Source organism: Protopterus annectens, chromosome 8.part1, assembly GCF_019279795.1.
Source record: "Protopterus annectens isolate FY-2018-M chromosome 8.part1, PAN1.0, whole genome shotgun sequence".
Lineage (NCBI taxonomy): Eukaryota > Metazoa > Chordata > Ceratodontiformes > Protopteridae > Protopterus > Protopterus annectens.
This window is the reverse complement of record NC_056742.1, coordinates 98,700,903-98,727,435: the sequence shown is the minus strand read 5'-3', so window position 1 is coordinate 98,727,435 and position 26,533 is coordinate 98,700,903. Positions and strand designations below refer to the sequence as shown.

General features: G+C 39.2%; 1 protein-coding gene across 1 annotated transcript in view; it reads right to left on the bottom strand.

The window, feature by feature from the left end:
- Nucleotides 1-13,544: 13,544 nt before the first annotated feature.
- The window catches only part of MVD (mevalonate diphosphate decarboxylase), a 372,131-nt gene continuing 359,142 nt past the window's right edge, over nucleotides 13,545-26,533 (bottom strand). The window contains exon 10 of the mRNA XM_044081710.1: nucleotides 13,545-13,904. Within this exon, the coding sequence (XP_043937645.1) occupies nucleotides 13,782-13,904 (123 nt within the window). The 3' untranslated portion in view covers nucleotides 13,545-13,781. The remainder of the gene's footprint in view (nucleotides 13,905-26,533) is intronic.

Here is a 26,533-nt window from a genome sequence, read left to right as displayed (position 1 = left end):
TTACAATATGTCTTCTCCTGGTTTTAGTTGCTTATGGAGAGTTCAACATTGCTGGGGTAGTTTTCCCTAACTCCTGGAGAGATGGGATGAGCAGTAGATTAACAGTCCTAAGTGGGTATAGTACTATGATTGGTTGGCTTAGCAGAGTTACTTAAGTTAGGTGAAGTGTTCTAATGAGACCTTAGCCAGGGGGGGATACAGGAGCACAGCTGATTATTCAAAATGTGAGTTTTAACAAGTTTCTTGAACTGTGATGGGGATTTGTTGTCAGTTATGTGGGCGGGAAGGTTTTTGCTATACAGTGGCTGTAGACAGACTTACCAGCTTCATTGTTATATTTGGTTACTTTGAGGAGGTTTTGTGTGCTAGACCTCAAGGGCCTGGTGGTTGTATAGGGTTGCAAAAGATTTTGTAGTGCTGGGGTGTTTTCAGAGTTATGTATTACTTTGTGGGCTAGTGATAGTTGATTGAGTTAAAGCAGTAGTGGTAGTTCTAGCCAATTGAGTATTTTTAGGCATTCACAGTGATGTGTTCTGATGGGAGAGGTTGTAGCGAATTTGGCTATCTTATTATAACAACTATCAGGTTTGTTTAGGTCAGATTTGTGGAGATTTGTAAGCATGGGGGAGGCATAAAGTAGGGTGGATAGTAGGTGAGTCCTCGCTATTGTAATTTTGGAGTGGTCAGTGAGGAATTTTTTATTGTGATACAGTAGGCCAAGTTTTGTATGTACTTTTTTATGGGTATAGAAATATGTAGGTAAAATCTAAGATGATTATTTATTTCAGCCCCTAACAGTTTGGTATGATTTGTGGGAGTGATTGCGGTCTTGTTAAAGGAGGAGATGAAGAAAGAATCAGTGGGAGGTGTGGCTCTGTGGGAGCTAAAGAGTAACTAGCTTTGTTTTACTTGGGTTCAGAATGAGCCTTTGGTTTGTAATCCACGTTTCTGCTAGGGAAAAGCATTCTTGAGTTAGGGAGTGCCATTGATTTGGATGCACATATTATGGTGGTATTATCTGCATATTGCACTATTGAGGCTTTAGGAATACTGTTTGGGAGCTGATTGGTGAAGAGGGTAAAAAGAAGTGGCCCCAGGATGGAGCCTTGGGGTACTCCTAGGGAGACCAGTAGGGAGGGGAAGAGTTGTTTTTTCCACATAGCTTGTTTCCTTCCCTCTAGGTAGTTTTTGAACCCAGAGATGGCAGGGTAGGTAGGGTTTAGAGTTGCTAGTGAAAGGAGTTTATTGTGGTTAACCATATTGAATGCTTTGGACAAGTCAAGGAAGGTGGCAGATACAAGGAGTCCATTGTTTCTATGAGTATTGACAATGTTGGTAAATTCTGTTAGTGCACTGGAGGTGCTATGGAAGGGTCTAAAGCCATGTTGTTGTGTTGATTTTAGATTATTTTCTAGGAGATATTTCATTAGTTGCTTGTGTATTACCCTTTCCAAAATTTTAGATAAAGGGGGTAGTATGGCTATAGGGCGGTAGTTACTGAGTTCCAGGGAGGTTCCCCCTTTATGTAGAGGGATGATATGTGATATTTTCCATAGCTTGGGTACTATACACTCGGAGATGGACCTGTTAATTAGGATGGAGACAGGATATGATATGGCTTCTGCAGCCAGGTGGAGGTATTCAGCGGGTAATTTATCTGCAGCTAGAGATGTTGGTTTGAGCTTGCGGAGTAGTTTTTCAATGGATTTGGTTGGTTCTGGGTGGAAGCTGAACTTGAGGCAATTGTTAGTTGGGGGTGTGGGGTGGATTTGCAGGGATGGGGATGTTGTCATATGGTTGGTTGTTTGCAAGGGTCTGGATGGTTTCCGTAAAGTATTTATTAAATTGTGTGGGGATGTCTTCTTGGTTATCATCTATTTTTAGGGTTGGGGTAGTTGTTTTACCTGGTTGTAGAATGGAGTTAATTGCTGTCCAGAATTTTTGTGGGTTGTTCCTGTGCTTATCCTGTAACGTTTGTAGCAAGATGTTTTGTCTGTTTCGGTGATTTTTTTTTGGCTTAGTTATGTAGTTCAACATATATTTGTTTGTTCAATTCGGATTTACTGTTTATGTAGTTGGTCCAGGCCTTGTTTCTTTTTTTGAGGAGGGATTTTGTGTCTTGGGCTAACCAGGGGGCAGATTTAGTTTTAATTCTTGTTGTTCTGGAGGGGGCATGATGATTAAAGGTGTTTAAGAAGGTAGTATTGAAATATAGTAAAGTTTCATCAAGAGGTAGGTTTTTTAGGGGGGTCCAGTTGTACATTTTTAGGTCGTTTATAAAGTTGAAGCAGTTAAAGTGTTTTTTATTTCTAATTAGGCGTGTAGATATTTGGGTCAGTTGTGGTGATTTTGATCTGAGTAAGAATGTGGCTTGGTAACTAATTGGTGTCTGGTAGACACCCTGCTAGGGATATCAGTGATGGGTGGGATACGAGTATCCAATCTAGAGTGGATTGATGTTTGGTTCTCTTGTCTGTTCTTGTGGGGGGGGGTGATGAGTTGGGTTAGGCCATGTAGGTTAATATGGGAGAGTGGCTTAAGACGGGAACAGTTTTGCCAGTCAGTATTAAGGTCTCCTAATACTATGCTTTCCTGGGGGAGGGAGTTAGATATACATTCTAGGAGTTTTTCTGTAATGGGGATATTGTTGCCTGGAGAGATGTAGCACCCTATGACGTTGATGCGTTTATTATCATTAAGTTTTAGTTTTGTTAGAGTGAGTTCAACTTTATGAGGTCTAGGGTTGTTATGTCTACTTTCTCAAGGATGATGTGAAATTTATACACTATAGCAATACCCCCCCCCTTTTTTTTACCTATTCTATCACTACGAATTATATTGTAACCTGGTGGAGTGATTTCATTTTTGTGGTTACCTGGTTTAAGCCAAGTCTTTATTAGTATGACTATCTCAGGTTGATAAAAGGAGAGTAGTGCATGAAGGTTGTGGACTTTGTTTAGCATACTTAACATTTAAATTTAAAATGAGGAGTGTGGATTTGTCCCAGTGGAGTAGGGTATCATTCAGGTTGAGGGTTGGGGCTCCTAGATTTTCTGGGCCTGGGTTTGGGTGTATATCACCGCAGCTAATGAGTTAGGTTAGGAAGAGTTTGAGTAGTTTGTTTAGGGTCTTAAAAGTTCTTTATAGTTGTCTGAGTCTGGTAGTGTGATGGCTGTGATTTGTGTGCATAGTGCTGAATAAAGAAGGTTTGGTAGTGATGTGGGACTAGTTGAGTAAAAGGGTGTGTTGTAATAATGTCAGTGGAAGTACTTTTTCTTGGTATATGGATAAAATTAAGTTTTCTTTTTGGTGGTTGGTGATAGAAGTTAGCAGTGGGAGTGTGGATACACCTAGGAGCAATAGTAAGAGGTGTATGTATGTGGGTTTGGGTAGTTTGGGCATGGTTTGGTTGGTTTTGGTCATGAGGGAGAGATCTGCTTGGGATGGGGTGGGTGTGGTGGATGATGAGAGGTGTTTGTGATTGTAAGGTAGTTAGATGGAAGACTGTGCTTTACAGGATGCTGTTGTCTGCCTGTTATTCTTCTGCATTGTAACAGATGTACTGTAGATGAAAATAAAATACATGCATGTCAGTCTTGTGACTTTAAATCTTTATACAAGCATGTCAGTTTTGTGATTTTAAATCTTTACTGTTATTAACTATTTTTATTTGATTTTTATACACTAGAACTGTTTTGTGTACCTTTTGACTATGCTATGAGAATGGTAGTTATTTGCTCTACTTTACTGTAGTACTGATAAATGTCTTACTTTAACTGAATGGAAGTTTTAAACATTTGAGAATGATTTCTCCTGACAGCAGATCCTACCATGTATGCTTAACCATTTTCAAAACACAAACATATTATAAAATATATATTTTTGTACAGATTAGCTGTAGTTTCCTGCTCTTCTGCAATGTTTTCTTAAGCTCAGCTAATTTATTTTCTTTATCCTGTAACTGCTGTTGAGTTTCCTGTAATGTTGCATGGTCTTTTTGATATTTTTTAGTAACCTGTTATGCTGAATCTAAAACTCCTATGCACTTTTGAAAAGATGTATGTATAACTTGTCTAAGCTTCCTGAACTCATTGTGTCTGTCTTTTACAAGTTTATTACATTATTTTGTAATAAAATGTAATAGAGGTTCTGTCAGTAACTGATTTGACTGTTGTTGCAACTCTGAAATAAACCTTTCACATCTGGTGACAGAACATAAATGTCTAACATCTGAATATAATGTCAGCATATTAACTTTTCCTGGTTCTTTACCATTAAAATTTTTGTCTGTACAGTCTAACCTTTGAATAATGGCATGCACTGTATTTTTTTGACATTGTACACACAATTAACATTTTTTATACCACACGATTTTGTTTCAGATACCAGTCAAATATTGTAATCCATTTGCATAATGCCTATCAACTTGCCCTAATAAGGTTTTACATTTGCTAATATGCTGTATATACATTTCATTCTGTTATTATTACCTCTACGGCATTCATACTGTATGTAACACAGAAAAATGTTCTTACAAGTCAACAGAGAGGCAGATGGCCAGGCTGCTTACTGTAGATGGTTGAAAAGTCTCTGTAGTCACTTGTGAAGTTGGTACAATAAAACTAGCAGTTTCAGTCTTGCAGCTTTGTTTTGTACTTTTTTGGAGAATTTATGGCACTGCTCACCGTCCTGCACTGCAGTCTCACTCCAGATTCAGATGTCTGAGAAACTGTATTGCTACAAACTGCAGAAAACCGGAGTACTTCACATAAACGTTAGTTACTGTGCTTTTACAGGAGTGACCTTATACAAGGCATTACACCACTCCCCCTGTGTTCGGATACAGGCTAAGAATGTTGGGGTCACCATTGAAATATGTATTTCATGTATGTGCTGCTTCTATGCTGTGCTGGAATTTGCTGGACTGGACTTAAAGTCTTCTTAAGACACAAAGTCTTGCTGGCTGTTTACTGCTGAATCAGATAGACAGAGTTTTGCATGACTGCAGCTGCAGTCTGTTTAAAGCACCAAGCCTTCCAAATTGTACACTGATAAAGAAATATATTTTGCAGCCACTATTTCACTATAAGCACAGTTACAAATAACTTATTTTTTATAACAAACGACATACTCTTCTGTCAGTTTGTAGCATATATTTACAAAGTTTTTCTTCATTACAGATATGAATAATGATGACTTTCCATTTTCGAGTTACCTCGAAACCTAAGTTTCTACATAATACCTCTCACATAGCTGAATTAATACGGTTCTTATATACAGTTCTAGTCATGCACATAGATTTTTCTTCCTCTTGGTATCTTTTTTGGCCTTCTGTGGGGAATCACGTAATGTCTGTTTTTAGACTTTCCCATTGTCCTTTTGTGATTTACTTGTAAGCACTTCTGCTGATGTGAGAATGCACACAATCAGAAGCCTGAAAGGAAACATCTGTTCTTCTGCCGATATTTGAAAAAACATATTTTTAAGGCTTATTTTGCTGAGTTTATAAAAAAGCATGTCTGTTAATGGATATTTGTAAACTGTTCTGCAAACATGAGAAAATCATGTAATACTTGCTTTCCAAAATTGCTTTTTTAGGCTTTTTTCTGATGCTGTGAAGAAGAGAAGCCTGTCTGTTAAACATATAGTATGAATGCCTATTTTACATTGCTAAACTCTATAGATATATTCAAGCAAACTTTTTATTCTCTGCTTTATCTTTCAGCATATTTACATCAGAATTACTCTTAACAGAAGGCAATCTGACTAAAGCTTATAAGAGGGCATATGTAATCTCAGGAGAAAGAATGCAGGAGGCCAATCCATTTTTCCAAACGTCTCAAGAATGCAGACAGTGAAAACTGAAACCCTATTTGAACTGAGTACTTAAGGTTAGAATCTATGGTCTCTTACATGACCTTACAGAAGGTCAATGATCACCAACATATGCAAAAGGATTCTTATGTTGCACATAAACTTAGAACTGTTGGTGAACGGCTGGTCAAAAAAGGTATGACTGCTATTTCAAGGTTAATCCTGTGGTTTCAGATAATACTTCCAACATAACAGGGATCAAACAATCTGTCTTTCACTGAACAACCACTATCTTGTTTCAACTTGTGCAGACAAAGGGGCTTCAGAGACACACAGAGTCCTTCAGAAAAATTTTCCTTTTTTTCTTTTTACCAATGATACCCCTCACTATGCATTCCAGGGTCCTCCTCCCACTCTTATGACCTTCTAGATAAACATATGATGATACAAGTACTCCTTTTAATTTCTGAGCAACTGATATCCGTTAGTAAGCTTGCATACTTCCCTTGACTTTTATTTCACTCATGCATTACTTTATACTTTTTTGTGGAATCTGAACTGCCATGTCTAACATTTCTTCCAGTATTGTAAAGTCCTTTGCATTGTTTCCATCTAGGCCTGAATACCAACTGCATTGCAAATCTTCGTGTCATTTGTAGAAGAGTATTTTTTTTTTATTATATATCTTTATCCACTCTCACTTAGGCAGTAAACCAGGATTAATCACAATACTGAATCTATTCATACTCTGCTAAAGAAACTCATTTTTTTTTTCAAAGTATACTATTTTAACTTCAATATTCTGCATGCTAGTGAAGCTGTTCATAGGTAAATCCTAGACAATCTGTCTTCAGACTATTACAAGCCTCGCCAAAACTCCATATTCAAAAGTTCCCTCCAGCCTTAAAGCAGGGCAAAACAAAATAGAACAGGGTTGAGGTTAGAATTTGATGCTGCCCATCCAATTATCAAGGTTTACTTTGAAGTTAGCAACAATGCTAGACTTGTAATGGATGTTTATTCCATCTAGCAAGGCAACATGCCTTAAGTATCTATTGATGAAGAATTAGTTCCTTTAACAGAGTATTTGGCATACATTTTGTTCTGTGAAGGAATAGGGAGTCAGAGGGTTGACCTTTCATGGCTCGAAAGGCTAGGCACAGATCTCTGCAGAAGAGTCCCCTAAGAGAAGTATAGACAGAGGTCTGCCAGTTTTTCCTAATAAAGATTTTGAGGTCATGATCTTTTTAGTTTAGACAAATATATGCCAAAAAGGTGCATAAATGGGGGTGCTGCACTTCTGATTGTGCCATCCTAAAGATGAGATGTTAAATCGAGGCCTTATCTGACTGAGCTGGTGATAGCTCCGACAGATGCAAAAGATCGTACCGCACTTGTCGAAAAGAGTAGGGGTTCGTATTAAATAACCAATTTCCACAAAATCAAATACATGTATACACGGTCAAAAAGAATATAATACATAGCATAAAAAAACTCAAAAATATTGCATGTTGAACAATAACGATATCAAGTAATATGTTTCCATCCCTTTTGTCATAGCTATTTCTTTTCATTTTACACATAAGAACACAATCCCACAATTTACTATGCAAACATACTTCACATCTACCAGGCCACAAAACCCAGGTTGCACTAAAAATTAATTTACCATATCTATCACACATTTATTTTGAAAAGAAGAGATAATCTCCATACATTAGTTCATTTAATGTCAGTGAATTGACTTCAATGCCAGTATATATCAAAATATAATTTCTAGAATAGTTTATACTTAATGCTTTATACTAAGTGTGTCTTTTAACAGGAAATTTTCCCAGTGTTAACCTCCAAAGAAAATCTTGAACTTGTAGAATCTTCTTAAATCTGTTCTAACTTTTAGTGATATTACACGAATTTATCACCCAATTTATCTCATGTTTTTTTCTTAAAAGTATGGTATGAATTTATAATTGATGGATAATTTAAATTTAGGTAGATCACTTAATGTGTGTACTTTCCAACTTTTTTTTCTTCACATTCTTTAAAAATATAATTTGATATCATTTTTTGTTTACCAAAAAAGAGACTTTCCCATCCTTTTTTGAAATTTTACCCCCACAATAAATAGGCAATTATATTATATTTTAATTCAGTTTCTGTAGTACAAATGAAATGAAAGGAAATATAATACAAAATAAGATTAATCAATCCTAAACCACCATTTGTAGTCTGACAAACTATATTTTTATGGGATTTAACCTACTTTCCCATATTAATCCAAAGAACAGTTCCAAAAACAGTTTTTCTTTACTTTTGGGAAGGGAACGTTCTTCCAAAATTAGTCTCAAAAGTCATCTCACAAAACTTCTCTCTTCCCACATGAATGAAAGCACAAATATTCTTATCAGTAATACTTAATCCATCTATCCATCCAGAACCCTTAATTCCTATTTTTAAATATGGGGTTGGGTTATTGCATCAACAGTGACTATCATACAGAGCCAGCGTTCACACCGATTGATGGTATTGTCCCAGACTTCATGCCTGTTGATATTACTGTTGTGTACTAAAGTTATTTGTACAACTGGTAGCTTGGCCAAAGAAGGCATACATGAATGAGCAGTATAAACTTTTTGTTCTATGGCTTCAAAAGAAGCACGGTTATTCTTTGTGATGGTTATTGTATTACTTAGAATGCCAAATGAAACAATCTGTCAAACTCTGATTTTTATTCATGCCTAATGTCACTTCCATATCAACATCTGCTTCCTGATCTATTTGTTTTTATTATTTGGCTCCACTGGACAGCTTTTAATTCTGAGGATTCATCTTCCATAAATAAAATGTTTAATTCCTCTTCAGGTAATCCTCCAGCAGATAAATTTGTTTAGATTATTTCACTAGAGCGACCTAAAACATCTGATAGCTCTGCCAAAATGATAGCAGTATTGTTGCCCTCCATACTGCAGATGCCCTGTGGTCCACTGCAGTCTTGCTGGAAGGACAAAGAGACAGGGAGGATCCCCTGTGCCCTGGCCAAACTTTCCCTAATCAGTATGAATACCACCTCGGATCTCCCCTGAAAAGAGGTCATTGGCCCAGTGGGACTAAACTAGTCAACAAAGCACAAATAAAAATAAAATAAATTATGTTCAATAATGGTCTGGATCTGAGGAGATATGGATAAAAGGAAATTAAAGACTTATTTATATCCAGTGGAGATGCCTTTGGAAATTAAATGAACCAGATAGAAGGCTGTCTGAATTACTAATATGGAAATGTGATGGTGAAATCATAAGAAGTTATCAACAAGATTGCCTAGATATCTGACTGAAGGGGTATGCCACCCATATGTTATGTGATTTTTTTTTAATCTTACTTTACATTTATGTACTAGGATGGTACACTGATCCCAACTGAATGCTTGTAGGTACTGCACAGGTATATATTTTTTGTTTATCAAAATGCATTATGCTACATTTTCCACATTTAATGTAAGACTAATGCCCCTGCACTAACTGTTAACATTTACACCATACTGCAGCAACTGTAAAAGGAAGATTGAATAACACCTAATTTACAGTCACCTGCAAAATTTGATAACAATAGGCCAGAAATGCTGGCCTAAAGGTGTGAGAAATAGATGCCAAACAGGAGACAGCCCAACACTGAGCCCTGTTCAAATGATGACCTTTTTTTTGAAAATGACACCTTTGACTCTAACTGCATTGCTTCTCTCAGACAACCAGCCATTCACTCCACATTAGGCTTTACAAGTCTGTCAATAATGCACGCATGGGGAATAGTGCCAAAGGCCTTGACCAGGTCCAAGTATGCTGTATGTACTGCATAACCATCATCTACTGCATTGGTTACTTTTTCAAAGAAATTAAATAAACAGTAATATACACAAAGCAAGGCTGATAACTTTTTGAGACGGTGTGCAAAATACTTTTCTTAGATATGTGTATACTACAGTTCTTACATGATACACATCTTTACTGATCCAATAAAAATAATTAGCAGATTAATGTAACATGGCCCTTCCACTGTATGTCATGCTGTCTTAGATACAGTAGCCCATGTGTCTATGGTCAGTCTCTACATGTTTCTTTCATAAATATACTTTTTCTTTTCTCTGCTGCCGTCTTCAAACTAATGGGACACCAATTCATCTCATCTGCTCTTTAGCCACTCATACGAAATGGAATTGCATCTTTCCTCCCCAGTTTTCAGATTCCATACTTTCCTTATGATCTCTTAAAAAGAGTAATCACTGTTATAAACAAGTTTCCTAGCAGTTTTTTCAGAGCTTTTTTTTTTGTGATCCCTTTAGTTCATTACAGAGTTGCAGTTCTTTAGGACCACTGCTTCTGTGAATGAATGCACATCAATCTAATGTTCACAGCAGAGAATGATGAGCATAAATATTGATATTTGTCTTTACGTTACCTTCCTTGGCCTGCTAAAACTTTCTCCCATACTAATCAACATTATCCTCCTCCATACTTCTGTGCCTACCTAAGGTATTGCTAGAAAGTTCCAGAGAAACATAAATAACAGACTTTGACAACTCATAAGAATCACCTGACACACACTGCCTCCCCCACTACACCTGTATATCAACTTCTCAGGCCTACTTTTCTAAACTCAGGGAAGACTACTCCATTCTCATGAATGCTTTCCAAAAACTTTCCAAACTGATCCATATATTAACTTTATTTATAAATGTGCTGCCATGTAAGCAAACCGATCAAATACAGACCTTCTTCAGGCCACAATTTTAATTAAGGAACACACATTAGGTACAGAGTACTGTACACAGTTTAGTTTCAGCCTACAAGATAACCAAAAGAGGGGCAGCATTTAACACAAGGAGCATTAACTTACTATGAAAATGCTTTACTTTTATTTATTTCCAGGGATAGAGTTACCAATAACTCATAAGTGCTACATTTAAGAGTATCTGCACAAACAATCTCTACAATAACAGTTATCCATTTTCAATATTAATTTAGTACCTATAAAGACAGATACCAATCACATCCACTTCCACAAGCAACTACAAACACCAAGCCAGCAGTTCTAAAATGTCAGTGGGCACTAAACTCCGGGTCATCTTGAGCCTAAGATCCCTGCAAGAAGAACAGCTAAAGTTGGATGGTGGGCAATACCAGAAAGCAGAACTTGTCAAGAGACTAGCATAGCCTTGTGACAAGATTAAGTGAAAAGGACTCCCTTCGTGTTAATGGCATCTTCAGGGTTAGGGACGACAGTTTTCACATGACTTTTTTTCATTTGGTAACAGATTGAGATGGATTAAGGACAGGTATTCATATTAGCTGCAAAAAGTTCTTACAACACAGATAAGTTTTTCTTTTAACATCTTGCAGTTCACAGTTTCATGAAGCTGTCTTGGCATTACAGGATGTAACTTTCGTGCCATATCCCAAGTCCGCATTAGCTTACTGCACATATCTATATGAAGTAACACATGACTGCAATACACATTTCTCTTTTACAGTTGAACTAAACTCCATTTGCAAACAGAAATTGTGTCTGTGAGGCCTGTTCTACTGCCACATGTAGATACAGACTTTGCTATTGCTGAGCAACAAAGATGTTTAACAATGTTATGTACAAAAATAATAGTACATAACTTGCATTACTGAAGTTTTAGCCTAAGATGAGATAGAAGGAAGAAAGCTATAATCCTCCCTCTTCATAAAGATAGCCCTTCCTCTGATATCTCAAACTTCCAGCCCATCGCCATTTTATCTCCAATCTCCAAAATATTGGAAAAATGTATCCATAAACAACTCATCCATCACCTTCCAAATCACAATATCCTCTCACCAACCCGGCATGGATTCCGTCCAGGGCATAGTACTTCAACTGCCTTAATCTCTTTCTTGGATATCATTAACAAAGCCCGTGACCATGGCCATACAGTGTCAGCTCTCTTTCTGGATCTCTCAAAAGCCTTTGATACACTATTTCATACCATTCTCCTATGTCAACTCTCTTCTATAGGGTTATCTTCTCAGTCTCTTAACTGGTTTAAAAGCTATCTCTCAGACAGGCAACATGCTGTTAAATGACAAAACTCTATCTCTCCTTACCTACATAACCTCACAGGCGTCCCACAAGGCTTGATTTTTAGGACGTCTTCTATTTAATATATCTATAAATAATTTGCACCAAACTATTCCAAATGCCTTCCTAGTACAGTATGCAGACGATTCAACTATAATCTGCTCTGCACCCAATCCTGCATCTCTTCAACAAATGACACAAACAGCATTCAGTACAGTAGAATCTTGGCTCTATAAACATCATCTTTCTCTCAACCCTAAAAAAAACTAAGCTTATGGTATTTACCCCGAAAAGAAATACAGAACTTAAAGAAAATTTCATTATTTTCTCTCTAAACTTCATTAAAATCGAACTCATTACTAACATCAAATTAGGAGTCATAATAGATGAAAACCTCAAGTGTGACCTTCACATCCAATCCAACATTAATACAACCCATAAAAAACTAGGCTTCTGTACAGACACAACAAATTTCTCTCCTTACTATCTAAACAAGCTTTAGCCCTCTCCTATCTCCTACCTTCACTAAACTATGGTGCACCCTTGTTTATTAATCTACAGTCTTCCCTGAAACTCAAACTAGAATCGTGCTACAACAAGATTGCCAAATTTGCCACAGGCAGCTGTTAACTCCTCCCACCACTGTAATTCATTAAGAAAACTACAATGGTCAGAACTCCCGCATCACCTATTACTCTTGCAACTAACCACATCACACAAACCACATGACTGCCCTAGTCTCAGCTCCTTACTTATCCCCTACTCCCCTCTCAGGCAACTACATTCAGAACACCTACACTTACTCCAAACCCATAAACCAAACCTTCATGTAGGCAAATTACTCTACCCTTGGACCATGGCCAAAGCCTGGAATAACCTTCCTCCCTCTATTTGAAGTGAACATCTCTCTAACTTCAAAACCACCCTGCATAATCATCTCCTCTCCAACTAGATATGCAACTGTAAAAAGCCACATACTGCCACCAATGAAGCCATTACCTGACCTTTTCTCTCCTCATACTCAGCTGCCTACTATAAAAAAAATCTAGCCCTGTTCATTCCTAGTAGCATCTCTATCCCCACTTCCCTCTTGAGCCTTACTTTCTCTCTATGCTGTAGCTTCTCCTGAAGTGGCCTAATTTCCATCTCATGTTCTACACCTTCACCAGAACTTGCCTAATTTTTTCTCTCCACACTTCTACTGACTATAACCATCTACACTAATTCCTTCTACCTCCTAACTCTTCTCATCAACCTCCTCCACCTGAATTTCCACTGCATCTTTGTAACTCTATAATACTGATTTGTATTATATTCTCATTTAAATAATTTTGGGTCTTAGAACCTGTCATTTCAGACTCTACTACGTTGAGTCTATACTACGTATCTAACAACCGCTCTTTCAAATTGTTCCCATTATTTTGCTACATTTTGCCTATTCTCATGTACTTCATTGCAATCATAGTCTTAATTATCTGTTTTTGTATTGTCTCATTAAAATACAATAATCTCCTTTCTTGAAGCTCATTGTTCTTTCATAAAAGCCTCCTCTGAAAATGGGTTCTCTGTGGCGCAGTGGACTTTTCTGATAAATAAATGTCAATAAATAAATAAATAATAAATAAGAAGGCTACTTCAGCATTAGCAAGGTTGCAGGCCATAAGCCTTTTATTGAAAGATCATATCAAAGAAACAAAGTATCATACATAAAATAATTTACTTCAAATTAAAACAAGTCAAAATATTTAATATGTAGTTCAAAACAGATCATTTATTCACATATTAGTATTATCACGGATTGCTTAGCAAAAGTATTGTCGGTATCAAGTATTATAAAAACTGCCTGAGAAAATTTCCAAGAGAGTATGAGATTACACTGATGTCCTTTCACTCTCTGAAGATGATGATGATGTGTAACTGGTCTTCTTAAGAAGCCCATCCAATCCGAGGAGATGGAGATCAGCATTGTTCACAAGTTGTGGTCCAGGGCCAGGCTGTAAAACAAATAAAGACATAAGCAACAATACACTTTGCATTGGTATATTAATATGCATCTGTTTAAAGATGACTTCTCATTGGTACTCAGCTGACATGCTACAACTGCACTCATATTGACAATTTGGCCAATTTACCTTGGTGTACATGGCCAGAAAGTCCCCTGCCCAAACATAATGACAGTTCAACTCACCATCTGCCTCTGTATTAATGACCACTGTCTTTCTACCTTCCTCTTGTCTGCCTCTGTAATAGTGATAACAATCTTACACTCCTATTTGCTTCTATACCCACGAACACAGTTCTCAGTGCTCCTTCTTCCTTCCCAAAACAAGATGGATACCAACTTTTGTGAAATGCTAGACCAAATGGTGCAACCTTTGCAATGGCATGGGAAGGCTTGTCTGTGCAGCCTGACCCATAAACATTGGCATGAGGTCATTATGGTCAAAATGGTGGCCGAACAGAAGGGCTTCCAACTTCTACTTTCTTTAACTTCTTTTACAGAATAAAGATACAATTCTGTGCATTCCATCTTTTATTTTCACCTCACAAATAAGAAGCACTGAAATACACATAAAAATCAATATTTAATGCAACCAACCTTATAATCTTCCAATACGCAAAGATTTCCTAAACTTGAGCTACTGTGTTAGCCAATGATTTCACCGATGATTCCACCATTCCCATGTGCCAACTAACAACACAAACTGCTATCCTAAGATGAGTTACTCACAATAACCTATATTCATCTGTCAAGCTAGGTTATCTGTATCCAATGACTCAGGCTTCCTTCCCAGCCCTGATTACTTGTACCAAACTCAAGACAACTTCCTAACATAGGATACCTGCCTCCAACTACAGAAACTTCCTTAACATATGTTACAGTTAAAGCAAGTAGTGATGTTTACCTGTCTTCCAGAAGACTGGAATGAAAAAAGAAGTTATGTACCTACCATAACGTTCCATGTTAGTTGTCTTCATCTCGCCTTCCTTCTTGCTGGTTGGGATCGGAGCCGATCCTCGGCTCCAACTCGGTCATCTTCAAAAGCTCGAGAGCTGTTTACTGGCTCGAGGCTACCCCTTATCCCATAATGTCTAGCGATAGCTACCCAGATCTTGCTGGAAATAGCTAACTCCAGACATAACAACATAATAAATCAGTCAAGAACTAGTTGACTATACCTACCATATTCTCTTAAGTCAAAAAAGGACAAAAGAGAACACACAGCCAGTGAAACAGAACAAAAAACTCCTCTCGATCCACTAGGACAGGGGAACGGAGGGTGGGATGCAAGAAGGAAGGCGAGATGAAAACAACTAACATGGAACGTTATGGTAGGTACATAATCTCTTTATGTTAAGTTGTCTATCTCGCCTTCATTCTTGCTGGTTGGGACAGCGTCCCTAGCACCTAAAATCCCATGTGGCTCAGTGAAACAGACTCTTCAGAACAGTGGACCCAAAGTCGGCTCTGCTCCTGGAGACCACATCCAACTTGTAATGAGAAATAAAGATATGAGGGTTTGCCCACGTGGCAGCTGCACAAATAGAATCCATGGGCAACCTGGATTGGAAGGCTACAGAGGTGGTCAAGGCCCTAGTAGAATGACATCTCGGTTTAATAGGCAACTCTTTGTCCCTTAGCTGATAAATGAAAGAAATAGTGTGTGACAACCATCTGGACAAGGTTAACTTGGAAACTGGGAGACCCTGTTTGCCCAAGGCATAAGAGAGGAATAGCTGGTCCGATTTCCTTACTTCTTTAGTTCTGTGCAGGTAAAAGCACAATTGCCTATGAACATCCAATTGGTGTAGTTTGTATTCTGCCTTGTTGGTATGTTTAGTGAAAAACACATGAAGATCTATAGATTGGTTTAAGTTACTTTCTGAGCAGACTTTAGGGAGAAATGAGGGATTAGTTCTCAGAGCAACCCTGTCCTTATGAAAAACCAAGTAAGGAGGACGAACACGTAGCACCTGAAGTTCGGAGACACGTCTGGATGAAGTAATAGCTACCAGAAAGAGTGTCTTCCAAGACAGGAACTTGATAGAGCAGGAAGCTGCTGGTTCAAAGGGGGGATGAATTAAGGATGTTAGGACTAAATTAAGGTCCCAAGGAGGAGGGGGATCTCTCACTAGAGGCTTAAGAAGAGTTGCCCCTCTCAAAAAAGCTTTACATAGCTTATGAGACATAATGTTAGAATTCGAAAAACCAACATGAAAGTTAGAAATGGCCACCATTTGTACCCTGATCGTAGAAGCAGCGGACCCGGAATGAAACAGTAGAGCTAGGAATTCCAAGATTTCGTGGACTGGGGCTGAGAAGGGATCCACATTCCTAGTCTTTGCCCAACAAGAAAAACGTTTCCATTTGCTAGCATAAGTTTTCCTCATTGTAGACTTGTGAGAGGACACAATAATGTCGTGGACTGCTGAGAAGCCTGGCTAAGGTTGGAAGTGGAGCAACCAAGCTGTGAGCTGGAGGGTTTTTAGGGATTGATGCAACCCGCCTGATTGATGAACCTGGAGGTCTGGAATTGGGTCCAGTGTCCAGGGTTGATCAAGAAGGTAACGGTGCAAGAACGGAAACCATATCTGTCGAGGCCAGTAGGGAGCAATGAGGATCATTTTGCAACCCAACGATATTGTTTTCTGTATAAGTTTGGGTATTAGAGAGAATGGAGGAAAGGCATAAAGAAGTCCCTGGGGCCAATCGTGGACTAGAGCGTCTCTGGGTGTGTGACCTGTAAGCAGAAGAAGGGAGAAGTAGTTGCTGCATTTGCTGCTGAAGGGGGTGGCAAAGAGATCACAGCAAGGCTGTCCCCATTTGCAAAAAACAAGATTCGCAATTCCCTGATTCAGAGACCACTCATGAGGCATTAGAATAGCTCTGCTGAGCCTGTCTGCTATGATGTTGGATCTCCCAGGGATGTGTGTCACAATTAGAAAACGTTGGGAGGAAATCACCCACTGCCAAAGCTTGAGCGCTTCTCGACACAGGGGGTAGGACCTGGTTCCGCCCTGCTTGTTGATGTACCACACCACTGACGTGTTGTCCATTTGAATAGCAATGGTCCCAGGAGGAAGAGAGTCTTGAAGGGCTTGCAACGCCAGGAGCACAGCTCTCATTTCCAGGACATTTATATGCAGATGGTACTCATGAGGTTGCCACGTTCCTTGGACTGTCCTAACCCCCCCCCCCACCCTATCAGGGAGGCGTCCGTCATTACTGTGGCTACCGGAGGGGGTTGTATGAAAGGTCTGCCCTGAGTAAGTAGTGGGGAGACCATCCACCAAGAAAGATGCCTTTTGCATGCATCCGTGATCATGATCTTGTACGTCATGGGTAGCTCTTGGAAAGACCACTGCGTAAACAGAAGCCACTGAAGAATCCTCATGTGAAAGCGCATCAGCGGGATTAGGACAATGGCTACTGCCTTGGAGCCCAGAGTTTGAAGGACGTGCCTGACTTCGATCCTTTTGCTCTGCATCTGAACCTGTACCTGCTGACAAATTGTGGGCACCCATTCTAGTGGTAGCCTTGCAAACATATCCCTTGTGTCTAAGTCTGCTCCTATATAAGTGACAGATTGACAGGGCAACAAGGCAGATTTTTCGAAATTTATTGTGATGCCGAGCTGTGAGCAGATTGTAATTGTGTAGTCCCGTGCTTGTATGAGTTGATGCCTGGTGGTAGCAGTAAGGAGCCAGTCATCTAGATACGGAAACACCTGGAATCCTTGACGCCTTAGGTGAGCCATGACCACTGCCATACATTTGGTGAACACCCTGTGGGCTGTGGTGAGACCTAAGGGCAGAGCTCTGAACTGATAATGACTGGCCCCCAGCCGGAAGCGAAGATATCTTCTGGAGTGCCTGTCCATCTTTATATGGTAGTACGCGTCCTGAAGATCTATAGAGCACATCCAATTGTCCTGACCCAGAAAGGGTAGAATGGACTGTAGCGTGACCATCCAAAACTTCGTTCTTTGGACAGACCTGTTTAGTCTGCTGAGATCCAGCATCGGTCTCCAGTCCCCTGTCTTTTTTGGTACTAAAAAGAACCTTGAGTAAGTTCTGGATCCGTGCTGGTCTGCCTGTACTTCCTGGATGGTGCTTTTTTCTAGCAGTTTTGAAACTTCTATTACTGCTTGCTCCCTCAGATTGGGTGGAACATCTGGGAGGGTCTTCCTTGACTGTAAGGGGGGGTTGAGGGAAGGGAATTTTGTAACCTCCGGATATAACGGACTGTACCCATCTGTATTGTGTTAAACTTTGCCAGGCTTTTGGGTACGGCAAAAGTCTTCCCCCGACTGCCTCCAGAGATGAGCAGCTGGGCAACCCTTCAGGGATGCTGAAAGGGCTTATCAGAGAAGGATTCTCTGTTGCACTGGTTCTGCGGACCCCCTCTGCCAAGAGGGTGGCATCTATTATTATTGTTTGCCCCTCTGCCTCTGGAGGAAAAATCACTACGTGTGTCAGGCAAGGCTCACTGAGATTTACGGAACCACATCTTACCACTCTTCTGACCTTTGGGGTAGGGTCTAGCGGGAGTAGAAAAATGGACTCCCATGGCAGAGAGAATCTTGCCTTCTTGCTCACACCTAGTCAAAGTGTCTTTCACCTGTTGTCCAAAAAGAAAGGAACCATCAAAGTGAGTGTTGGTGAAGGATGCTCGAAAGGGTTCCGCAAAGTTACACAGCCGCATCCAGGCATGCCTCCTAAGGGCCACCCTGGTACCAGCGGCTCTACTCGCCCCATTGGCTGCATAGGAAATGAGCCTCATGGAGGAGTTAACAACAGAATTAAGCGTCCCTAGCTGGGAAACTACCTTGGCTTGTGCTCCCTCAGCTGTTGGATCTTGGAGGGCATCTCCGAGCTCTTTAAGGAGATCCCTTTGAAGTCAAGTAAAATGACACAGGTAGTTCAGTGACCACATAGAGAAGGTCGCTGAAGCAAACATTCGCTTCCCATATCTGTCCATCATCCTAGAATCCTTGTTAGGGGAATGGACAGACAAAGAGGTCTCCGCTAAGTCTTTTTTGGTGGCTGCTGCTACCGCCATAGCATCAACAGAGACACCTTTCGAAAGGAACTGCTTATCCTGGGGTGCTGTAATAAATTTACCAGGTCTCCTCGGAGTTGGTTCCACTGTATCCGGAGCTGACCAAACCTTTCGAGCCACCACAGTCAAAAGTGGATCGAAAGGTGGAGACACCCAGGAGGTGGAGGGTCGGGAACTGAAGGCATCCAGGAATACAGACTCATCCTCAGAAGGGGCTAGGGGATTCCAGTTCCCCCTCTGCTTGAGCATTTCCAGGATGTCCGAGAAGGAAACATCTTCAGAGGGGGATCTCGGGGACCCTTCCAATTCATCTAAGTCTGTATCAGAAGTGACAGACTCAGGGAAGTCAATGTGCTTCCTCTTGCACTTCTTCCGAGGGGGCTCCTCTGAGAGATCAGGGAAGGAAGGCCTCGGAAGAAGAGGAAACACCCAATGGGGTGTCCTGGAGCATCGGTTCCCTATGCTTGGGGTCTGGAGGAGGAGCAGAGGTTGGCACAGGTACTGCAGGGGATGGAGCCGGTGGGGCTGATAGTGGAGCTGACTCAGTGGCCAGCACACTCTGCATGACATCGAAGGCGTCCCTGCCACAATGCAGAGAAAGCTCTGGTTCCAAAGAAATAGGAATCTTTCTCCGCACCGAGGGAGATGGCTCCGAGGCCGATGTAGGAGCCGAGCTCACCTGCGCCGAAGCTCTAAGAGGGAGAGCGGGGTTGGACAAGGGTCCGATGTCACTCGCCCCCACAGAGCCGACGAGGGAGCCCCAGCACCCAGATCCCTCGATGGATGGTACCATAGAGGGAATCGGAGCCGACGTTGGAACCAGAGATAGTGTAGTTCCACTACTCGAACCCCAACAAACTCCGGCTCCGAACTCATTGGAGTCAGAGGAGGAACATCGAGAGAAGTGGATGGAGCAGATACCTGTTGAGGAGGGCTGGACAACAACTTGGCTAGTGCCTGCGACTTTAGCAACCTACTGACCACTCTCTCCACATCTTGATCCGACAGCCTAGAGGATCGAGATGAGTGAGAGGATCGGTGACTACGCTCGCTCTGAAGTAAGGGAGACCGAGGAGCAGAATGCACAGATTCAAGTGAGGGGGACCTCAGTCTCTTGTGGCTCCAACGGGGAGATTGTCTTGTCGGTGCCAGCTGGAACCGACGTGGAAGGTAAAACCTGAACTGAAGACGGCTCCGAACTTGGAGCCGACGGCTTGGTGGGTTTAGGGGATTTCACTGGCTGTGAGCTCTTGGCCAGTGAATCCTGGGGTTTTAAAAGACCCCTAAGAATAAGCTTATTCTTATGCTCCTGCAGGACTCTTGAACTAAAGGCATGGCAGATAGAACAAGAGTCCTGCAGGTCCACAGCGCCTAAACAATAGACGCAAGAAGTATGCCCATCTGTCAGAGACATTTTCTGACAGCATGAGTCACACTTCTTGAACCCAGAAACCTTGGATTCCTTCGACATCCTTAAAGTAGAAGGAAAAAACAATTATAACAATAACAACCAGAAGCAATATACAGTCTACAAAAAACACACTACTATAAAGACTATAGCTAAAAGTTTTTTTTTTTTTTTTAAGATAATAGGAAAGCCTCTAACTTAAAATGGCTAGCCTATAAAGAGAAAGGTAGAAGGAAAAGTCTCTAACTTAAATGGCTAACCTGACAAGAAGAGGTAGGGGGGTAGGGGTGGGGGAGAACTCTCCAAGTTAGCCGAGGTCTACAAGAAAAAGGAGGGATACTACAAGCTAAACAACTAACTATCACAAAACAAGACTATCGTTAACAATAAAATACTAGAAGGGTTGAATTCTAGTGAAGAAATTTATACAAAAAACTTTATACGAGCCTGTGCCAGAAAAACGACACCTCGCAGCTGAAGCGGCAAACGAGATCTGGGTAGCTATCGCTAGGCATTATGGGATAAGGGGTAGCCTCGAACCAGTAAACAGCTCTCGAGCTTTTGAAGATGGCCGAGTCAGAGCTGAGGATCGGCTCCGATCCCAACCAGCAAGAAAGAAGGCGAGATAGACAACTTAACATCAACTGTTTTTATTACAGAATAGAACTGTGCAAACTGGTTTAAAATTAACTACACAAAGTTTTTTTTTTCTTTCAACAATGACTTAATCCAAAGGAATTGCTGCAAAGAACTTATTCTTACCCCTTTGAAACAGTAACCCCAGTTTTATTTAATTACAGAGCTACACGATGCACAATCCTATTCACAGGGTCATGAATTTGAAAATCTCTCTACTTTTTATAATCAGACAATATTTTTTTATGCCAGTTATGTCTCTTTTTTAAATGTCTTTTTTCAACATGACATCTTTAAAAAGTGACATAGATACATACATACAGAGCAAAATAAATGAAAACAATCTATAACAGCATCTCCTTTGTTATTTTTGTGCAATGCAGGTTTTCTTTTTAACAATTTTCATTCACTTCAAAATTACATAAATTGCTCAGTTTCTATGTATGCTTTCAACAATACAGTTTTGACCACTTTTTTTTTTAATAGAACTGTATTTCACCAACTTAAGGCAAAACCAGATAAGGCTCCATTGAGGATGGTTAAATGCCAAAATACATGTTACCCATTTAGATAATAACATTTCACTTATAAACAAGAAGCATACATTTTGCCAGTCACTATAAGGAAGTCTGGCAAACTAGTTAACGAACATAAAAATGCTTTTTTTCAGAAGATACTGCTCCATGTCATGTTTTTTTTTAACATGAGTCAGTTTTGTTGCTTACTGCATCATCTTTTAATAGGATTCTGGACTCCCTTCAAATCCCCATACAAGGTCAGCAAAGTCAGCAAAGCAAATTGGATACAAACCACATTCATAGACTTGCCAATGCACTAAAGGATAAAGAGAAAGTTGGGCATAAACAATTCCTAAGCAATGTTCTGGGGAACAGACAGCACAGACACCAAGAAAGGAAGTTTTACATTGCAACCACAGATCCCCACCTGTCTAAGCATCATCACACAACAAATGTTAGAAAATGAACACATACTAAATTAGGTATTAGGTGTCATCATAGACAATAATCTCAAATTTGACCTACATGTTAACCAAACTATCAAAACCATCAATAAAAAACTAGGGTCACTTTACAGAATAAAAGCCTTCCTAACCCCTCCAGCTAAAATTGCCATAGCTCGCTCTCACCTTCTTTCAACCCTTCTGTATGCATCCCCTCTACTCTCGAATTTGAACAAGACTGTCCTTAACAAACTCTCAATTTGCTACAACCACATTGCCAGGTTTGCCACTGGGCTGCCTTTTAGGACACATCATTGCATCAATCTAAATCAGCTTGGTTGGCTTGAACTACCTAGCCTAATCCAGTATAACCAACTGATTATGGCCTATAAAATCCTCTATAATCCGGACAATACTCCTGCACTTAAAAATATTATCACCCCCTATAACAATCCTAGACCGCTTCGATCCTCTAACAAACTACTAATTCAGACTAGCAAAATTAATAACACAGCCGGTGATTCTCTCTTTGCAAACTCTGTAAGTAGATCCTGGAACTCACTTCCAGCTGATATTACCTTACTTTCCACCTTAGGTCAATTTAAAACTAGACTCAAACAACATTTGTCACTTAACTGGCTATGTCAATGTCTCAAGCCTGGCTAACTCGAATGTGTAAAAATCTGTTAATCAGTTTACTGTGTAATTTAATTTAATCCTGACTTGTACACAGGACTAACTTTAACCTGTGGAACTTGTTTAACTTGCTTACTTATGTAATCTCTGTAAATAATCTGTTTGTAATATGTAATGCTGGTATTATGTAATGCTGTATCTGCTTACCCTTGGAGCTTTTCTCCCCGGGCCTCCGCTGAAAATGGACATGCATCCAGTCGGACTATCCCAGTCAACAAATGTAAAATAAAATAAAAAAAAAATACTAAATGAAATAAGTACAGTCTACAGCAACATGCCATCACATCAGAGCAAAAAGCTGATGCTAGGAGAAGGAAATATCCTCTATCTAGAACAAACCACTAATGGCAAGTTTTACTAATCATGTGAACAAGACAGACATAAAATGTGCCACATTTTATGACAAAAGCAAGCAGACACGAGCTCTTAAGATACATCAGCCAGCTACTAGCATCTAACACAATGGAGGTTCCAGTCACCACCAAGCTGGAAAATATAAAACTACACTACAAAGTCATTATATCTACAGAACTCATACAAGATTCCACAAAGGAGGTACAGCCAGAGATGACACAAGCAATGCCCAGTTGATGCTATATATGTGTATGTGTACATATATACACACACACACATTATATATATATATATATATATATATATATATATATATATATATATATACACACACACACACACAAGCCCAACGTTTCAGTGCACGTAGCCAAAGTTGTGCTCAGACCAAACCAACAAACAATTCACAAATAAGGTCCAGCACATGAAAATAGTCATCCAAAAGCATGAATATAGACTTAAATGAAGAAAAAAAAAAAACAAGACAAACAATCTGGTAAAAGTTAGCAAATGTATCTTTCCATTAATATGGCAGTCTTCACCCTACAATGGATTGCATGCAACCAAGCAAACAACACAAACCGGTTTTGCCCCTGATCACACTGAGAACACCAGCGGGCGAAAATGGTTTGTGTTGTTTGCTTGGCTTGTTTTTTTATTTAAAAAAAAGTGCTCAAAAATTCCCTAGAGACCAGAGCTGAAGAAGGCGCAAACATGGAAGCTAAGAAAGCATAATTCTGTGTTACAAATACACCAAAGGACACCCAACTAAGGAAATGTCTGGTGAAGGAGTACAATCAATAATGAAATAGCCACACAAATGTCCACAACAGAGACATTTTTAAAGCAAGCACTGGAAGAAGCAAAGACCCTGTTTGAGTTCCCTCTAAAAGCAGAATTTTATTAACCCCATAAACTGTTCAATATTTTCAGAAGGTCATTCTCCAGACTGCTGGCTACATTTGGCTACTTTTGCTCTTTCTACACAAAAAATAGTTATATCAAACATATCTCAAAATTTAAACGGTAAGGAAGCTATGTGGCAGAACAGCACCCGAATGGCGCCAAATTTAAATAGTATTGGTGCGTAAATGAGAACTCGCTTATCCTTACCAAGCGATTCTCCCTCTAGCACAATTCAGCTTTCCATACAGCAGCAAATAGTTCCAACAGATAAAAATCCATGAAATACAAATGAAACGAAACAAAGGCAGTATTCACTTCACCTGTGATGCACCATGACAAAGACTAGTCAGGAGATGTGCATAAAACTGGTTTTATTCAAAAACAGTCAGAAAGGCAAGCGCTTTCACCCGTAGGCTTCTTCAGCCCATAGACAATTACATATTTTTTAAGATCATTATATACTCCTAAATTTAATGGGATCACTTCCTATCATTGAGTATCTAAATTAATCCAACAACAAAAATGCATTTACATAAATTCTAAGAGTACAATCTTATACAATGCTAATGATATTTATGATATATAGATATATAACTGCTGAGTAATCAGATGTACAAATCTTGCCGATTCATCTATTGAATAACAAAAATTACATTTTTTACAAGGATGTGTGTTAGTCATTAATTTACCATAACTAGGTTTAGATTCAACTCTATTAGGACCACACAACATTCTATGTAAATTAAGTTTATTTTTGTATGTAAATCTGGGTGTGCCCCCTACCACTTCAGACATGTTTGGATCTATCTGTAGTAGGTCCCAATATTTCTCATACGCCATTTTAATTTCTCTAACATCTTGTGTATAAAAGATAGTGGCTGAAGTTCCCCGATCATTATAACTTCTTATTACGTCCATATCTTTCTTAACACTCTGGTCTGCAAAATATGGATAAGCTCTATCTTTTCTAAGACCCTCTATGTTAGTTAAACTTTTATTTATTTCTTCTAACTTATATGATCTGTCTAAAAACTGTTGCTTAAGGTCAACTATTTCCTGGTTATATCTTTCCTGAGTATAGTTCAATCTCGAAACTCGCATGGCTTGTCCTTTTATTATATTATTAAATATGTAATCAGGATGCATACTCGATCTATGGAGACAAGAACTTCTATGGCAAGATTTCCGATAGATTCCTGTATTAAGATAACCATTGAGGATTTTTTTCTACATAAACATCCAAATAAGATACAAGATGTTGTGATGCTGTCATTGTAAATTTTAAATAACTTGTTAAAGAATTTATTTGTTCTACAAACTGGTTCAACTGTACCTCATCAGATTTCCAGATCAAGAAAAGGTCGTCTACAAAACTAACATAGAACCCCACATGCTTCCGATAAGCATCCAATTTGAACAATTGTTCACTTTCACAATCAGCCATAACTAGGTTGGCGTAGCTATTGGCACAAGAAGTGCCCATAGCCACGCCATCCCTCTGTAAGTAAATCTGGTTTTGGAAATTAAAGATATTATTCTCCAATACAATCCCCATCAGTGTACTAATAGTCTCAACTGAAGATGGACCATAAAGCTGAGTTTGCATTAAACATCTACGTATACATTCTATTCCTTGTGAATTGGGAATGCTAGTAAATAAAGATGTAATATCTAATGTTACCAGCCAGTAGTCAGGTATTACTTTCTCAACTTTCATATAATCATACAACATGAACAGGAATTGTTTGGTGTCTCTTAGGACATATGTATATCTCTCCACTACAGTTAACTTAGATTCTATATACATATATATAGGTTCAGTTAACCATCCCCTTCCGGCTACTATAGGCCTCATGGGGGGGGGAAATTGGATCTTTATGTATTTTTGGAACTCCCTGTATACAGGGTATTCTCGGACATTCCACTTGACAGAACTCAAACAGTTCCTGACTAATCAATCCTTCAAGATGTAAATATAAAATTTTATTCTGAACCTCTCCTATAATTCTATCAACTTGTTTAGAATTAATTTGTTTATAATATTTCACATCTTCCAACATATTCTTCATACTAGACAGATAATCCTCCATATCCATGATAACAGTGGGTCCACCCTTATCGGTTGGTCGAATCATGATGCTGAAATCATGTTTAAGCTTCCAAGTGCTGTATATTATAAGTTCTATAAGGCAGATATACAGACATTTTATAGTTTAGTCATGGTTTTTTACATAGTAACATATATCCCATTTTATAAACTGTATATATATTATTATGAAATGCTTATAGTAAAGGGATTTATATAATATCATTAGCATTGTATAAGATCGTACTCTTAGAATTTATGTAAATGCATTTTTGTTGTTGGATTAATTTACTCAATGATAGGAAGTGATGTCATTAAATTTAGGAGTATATAAGGATCTTAAAAAATATGTAATTGTCTATGGCCTGAAGAAGCCTACGGGTGAAAGCGCTTGCCTTTCTGACTGTTTTTGAATAAAACCAGTTTTATGCACATCTCCTGACTAGTCTTTGTCGTGGTGCATCATAGGTGAAGTGAATACTGCCTTTGTTTCGTTTCATTTGTATTTCGTGGATT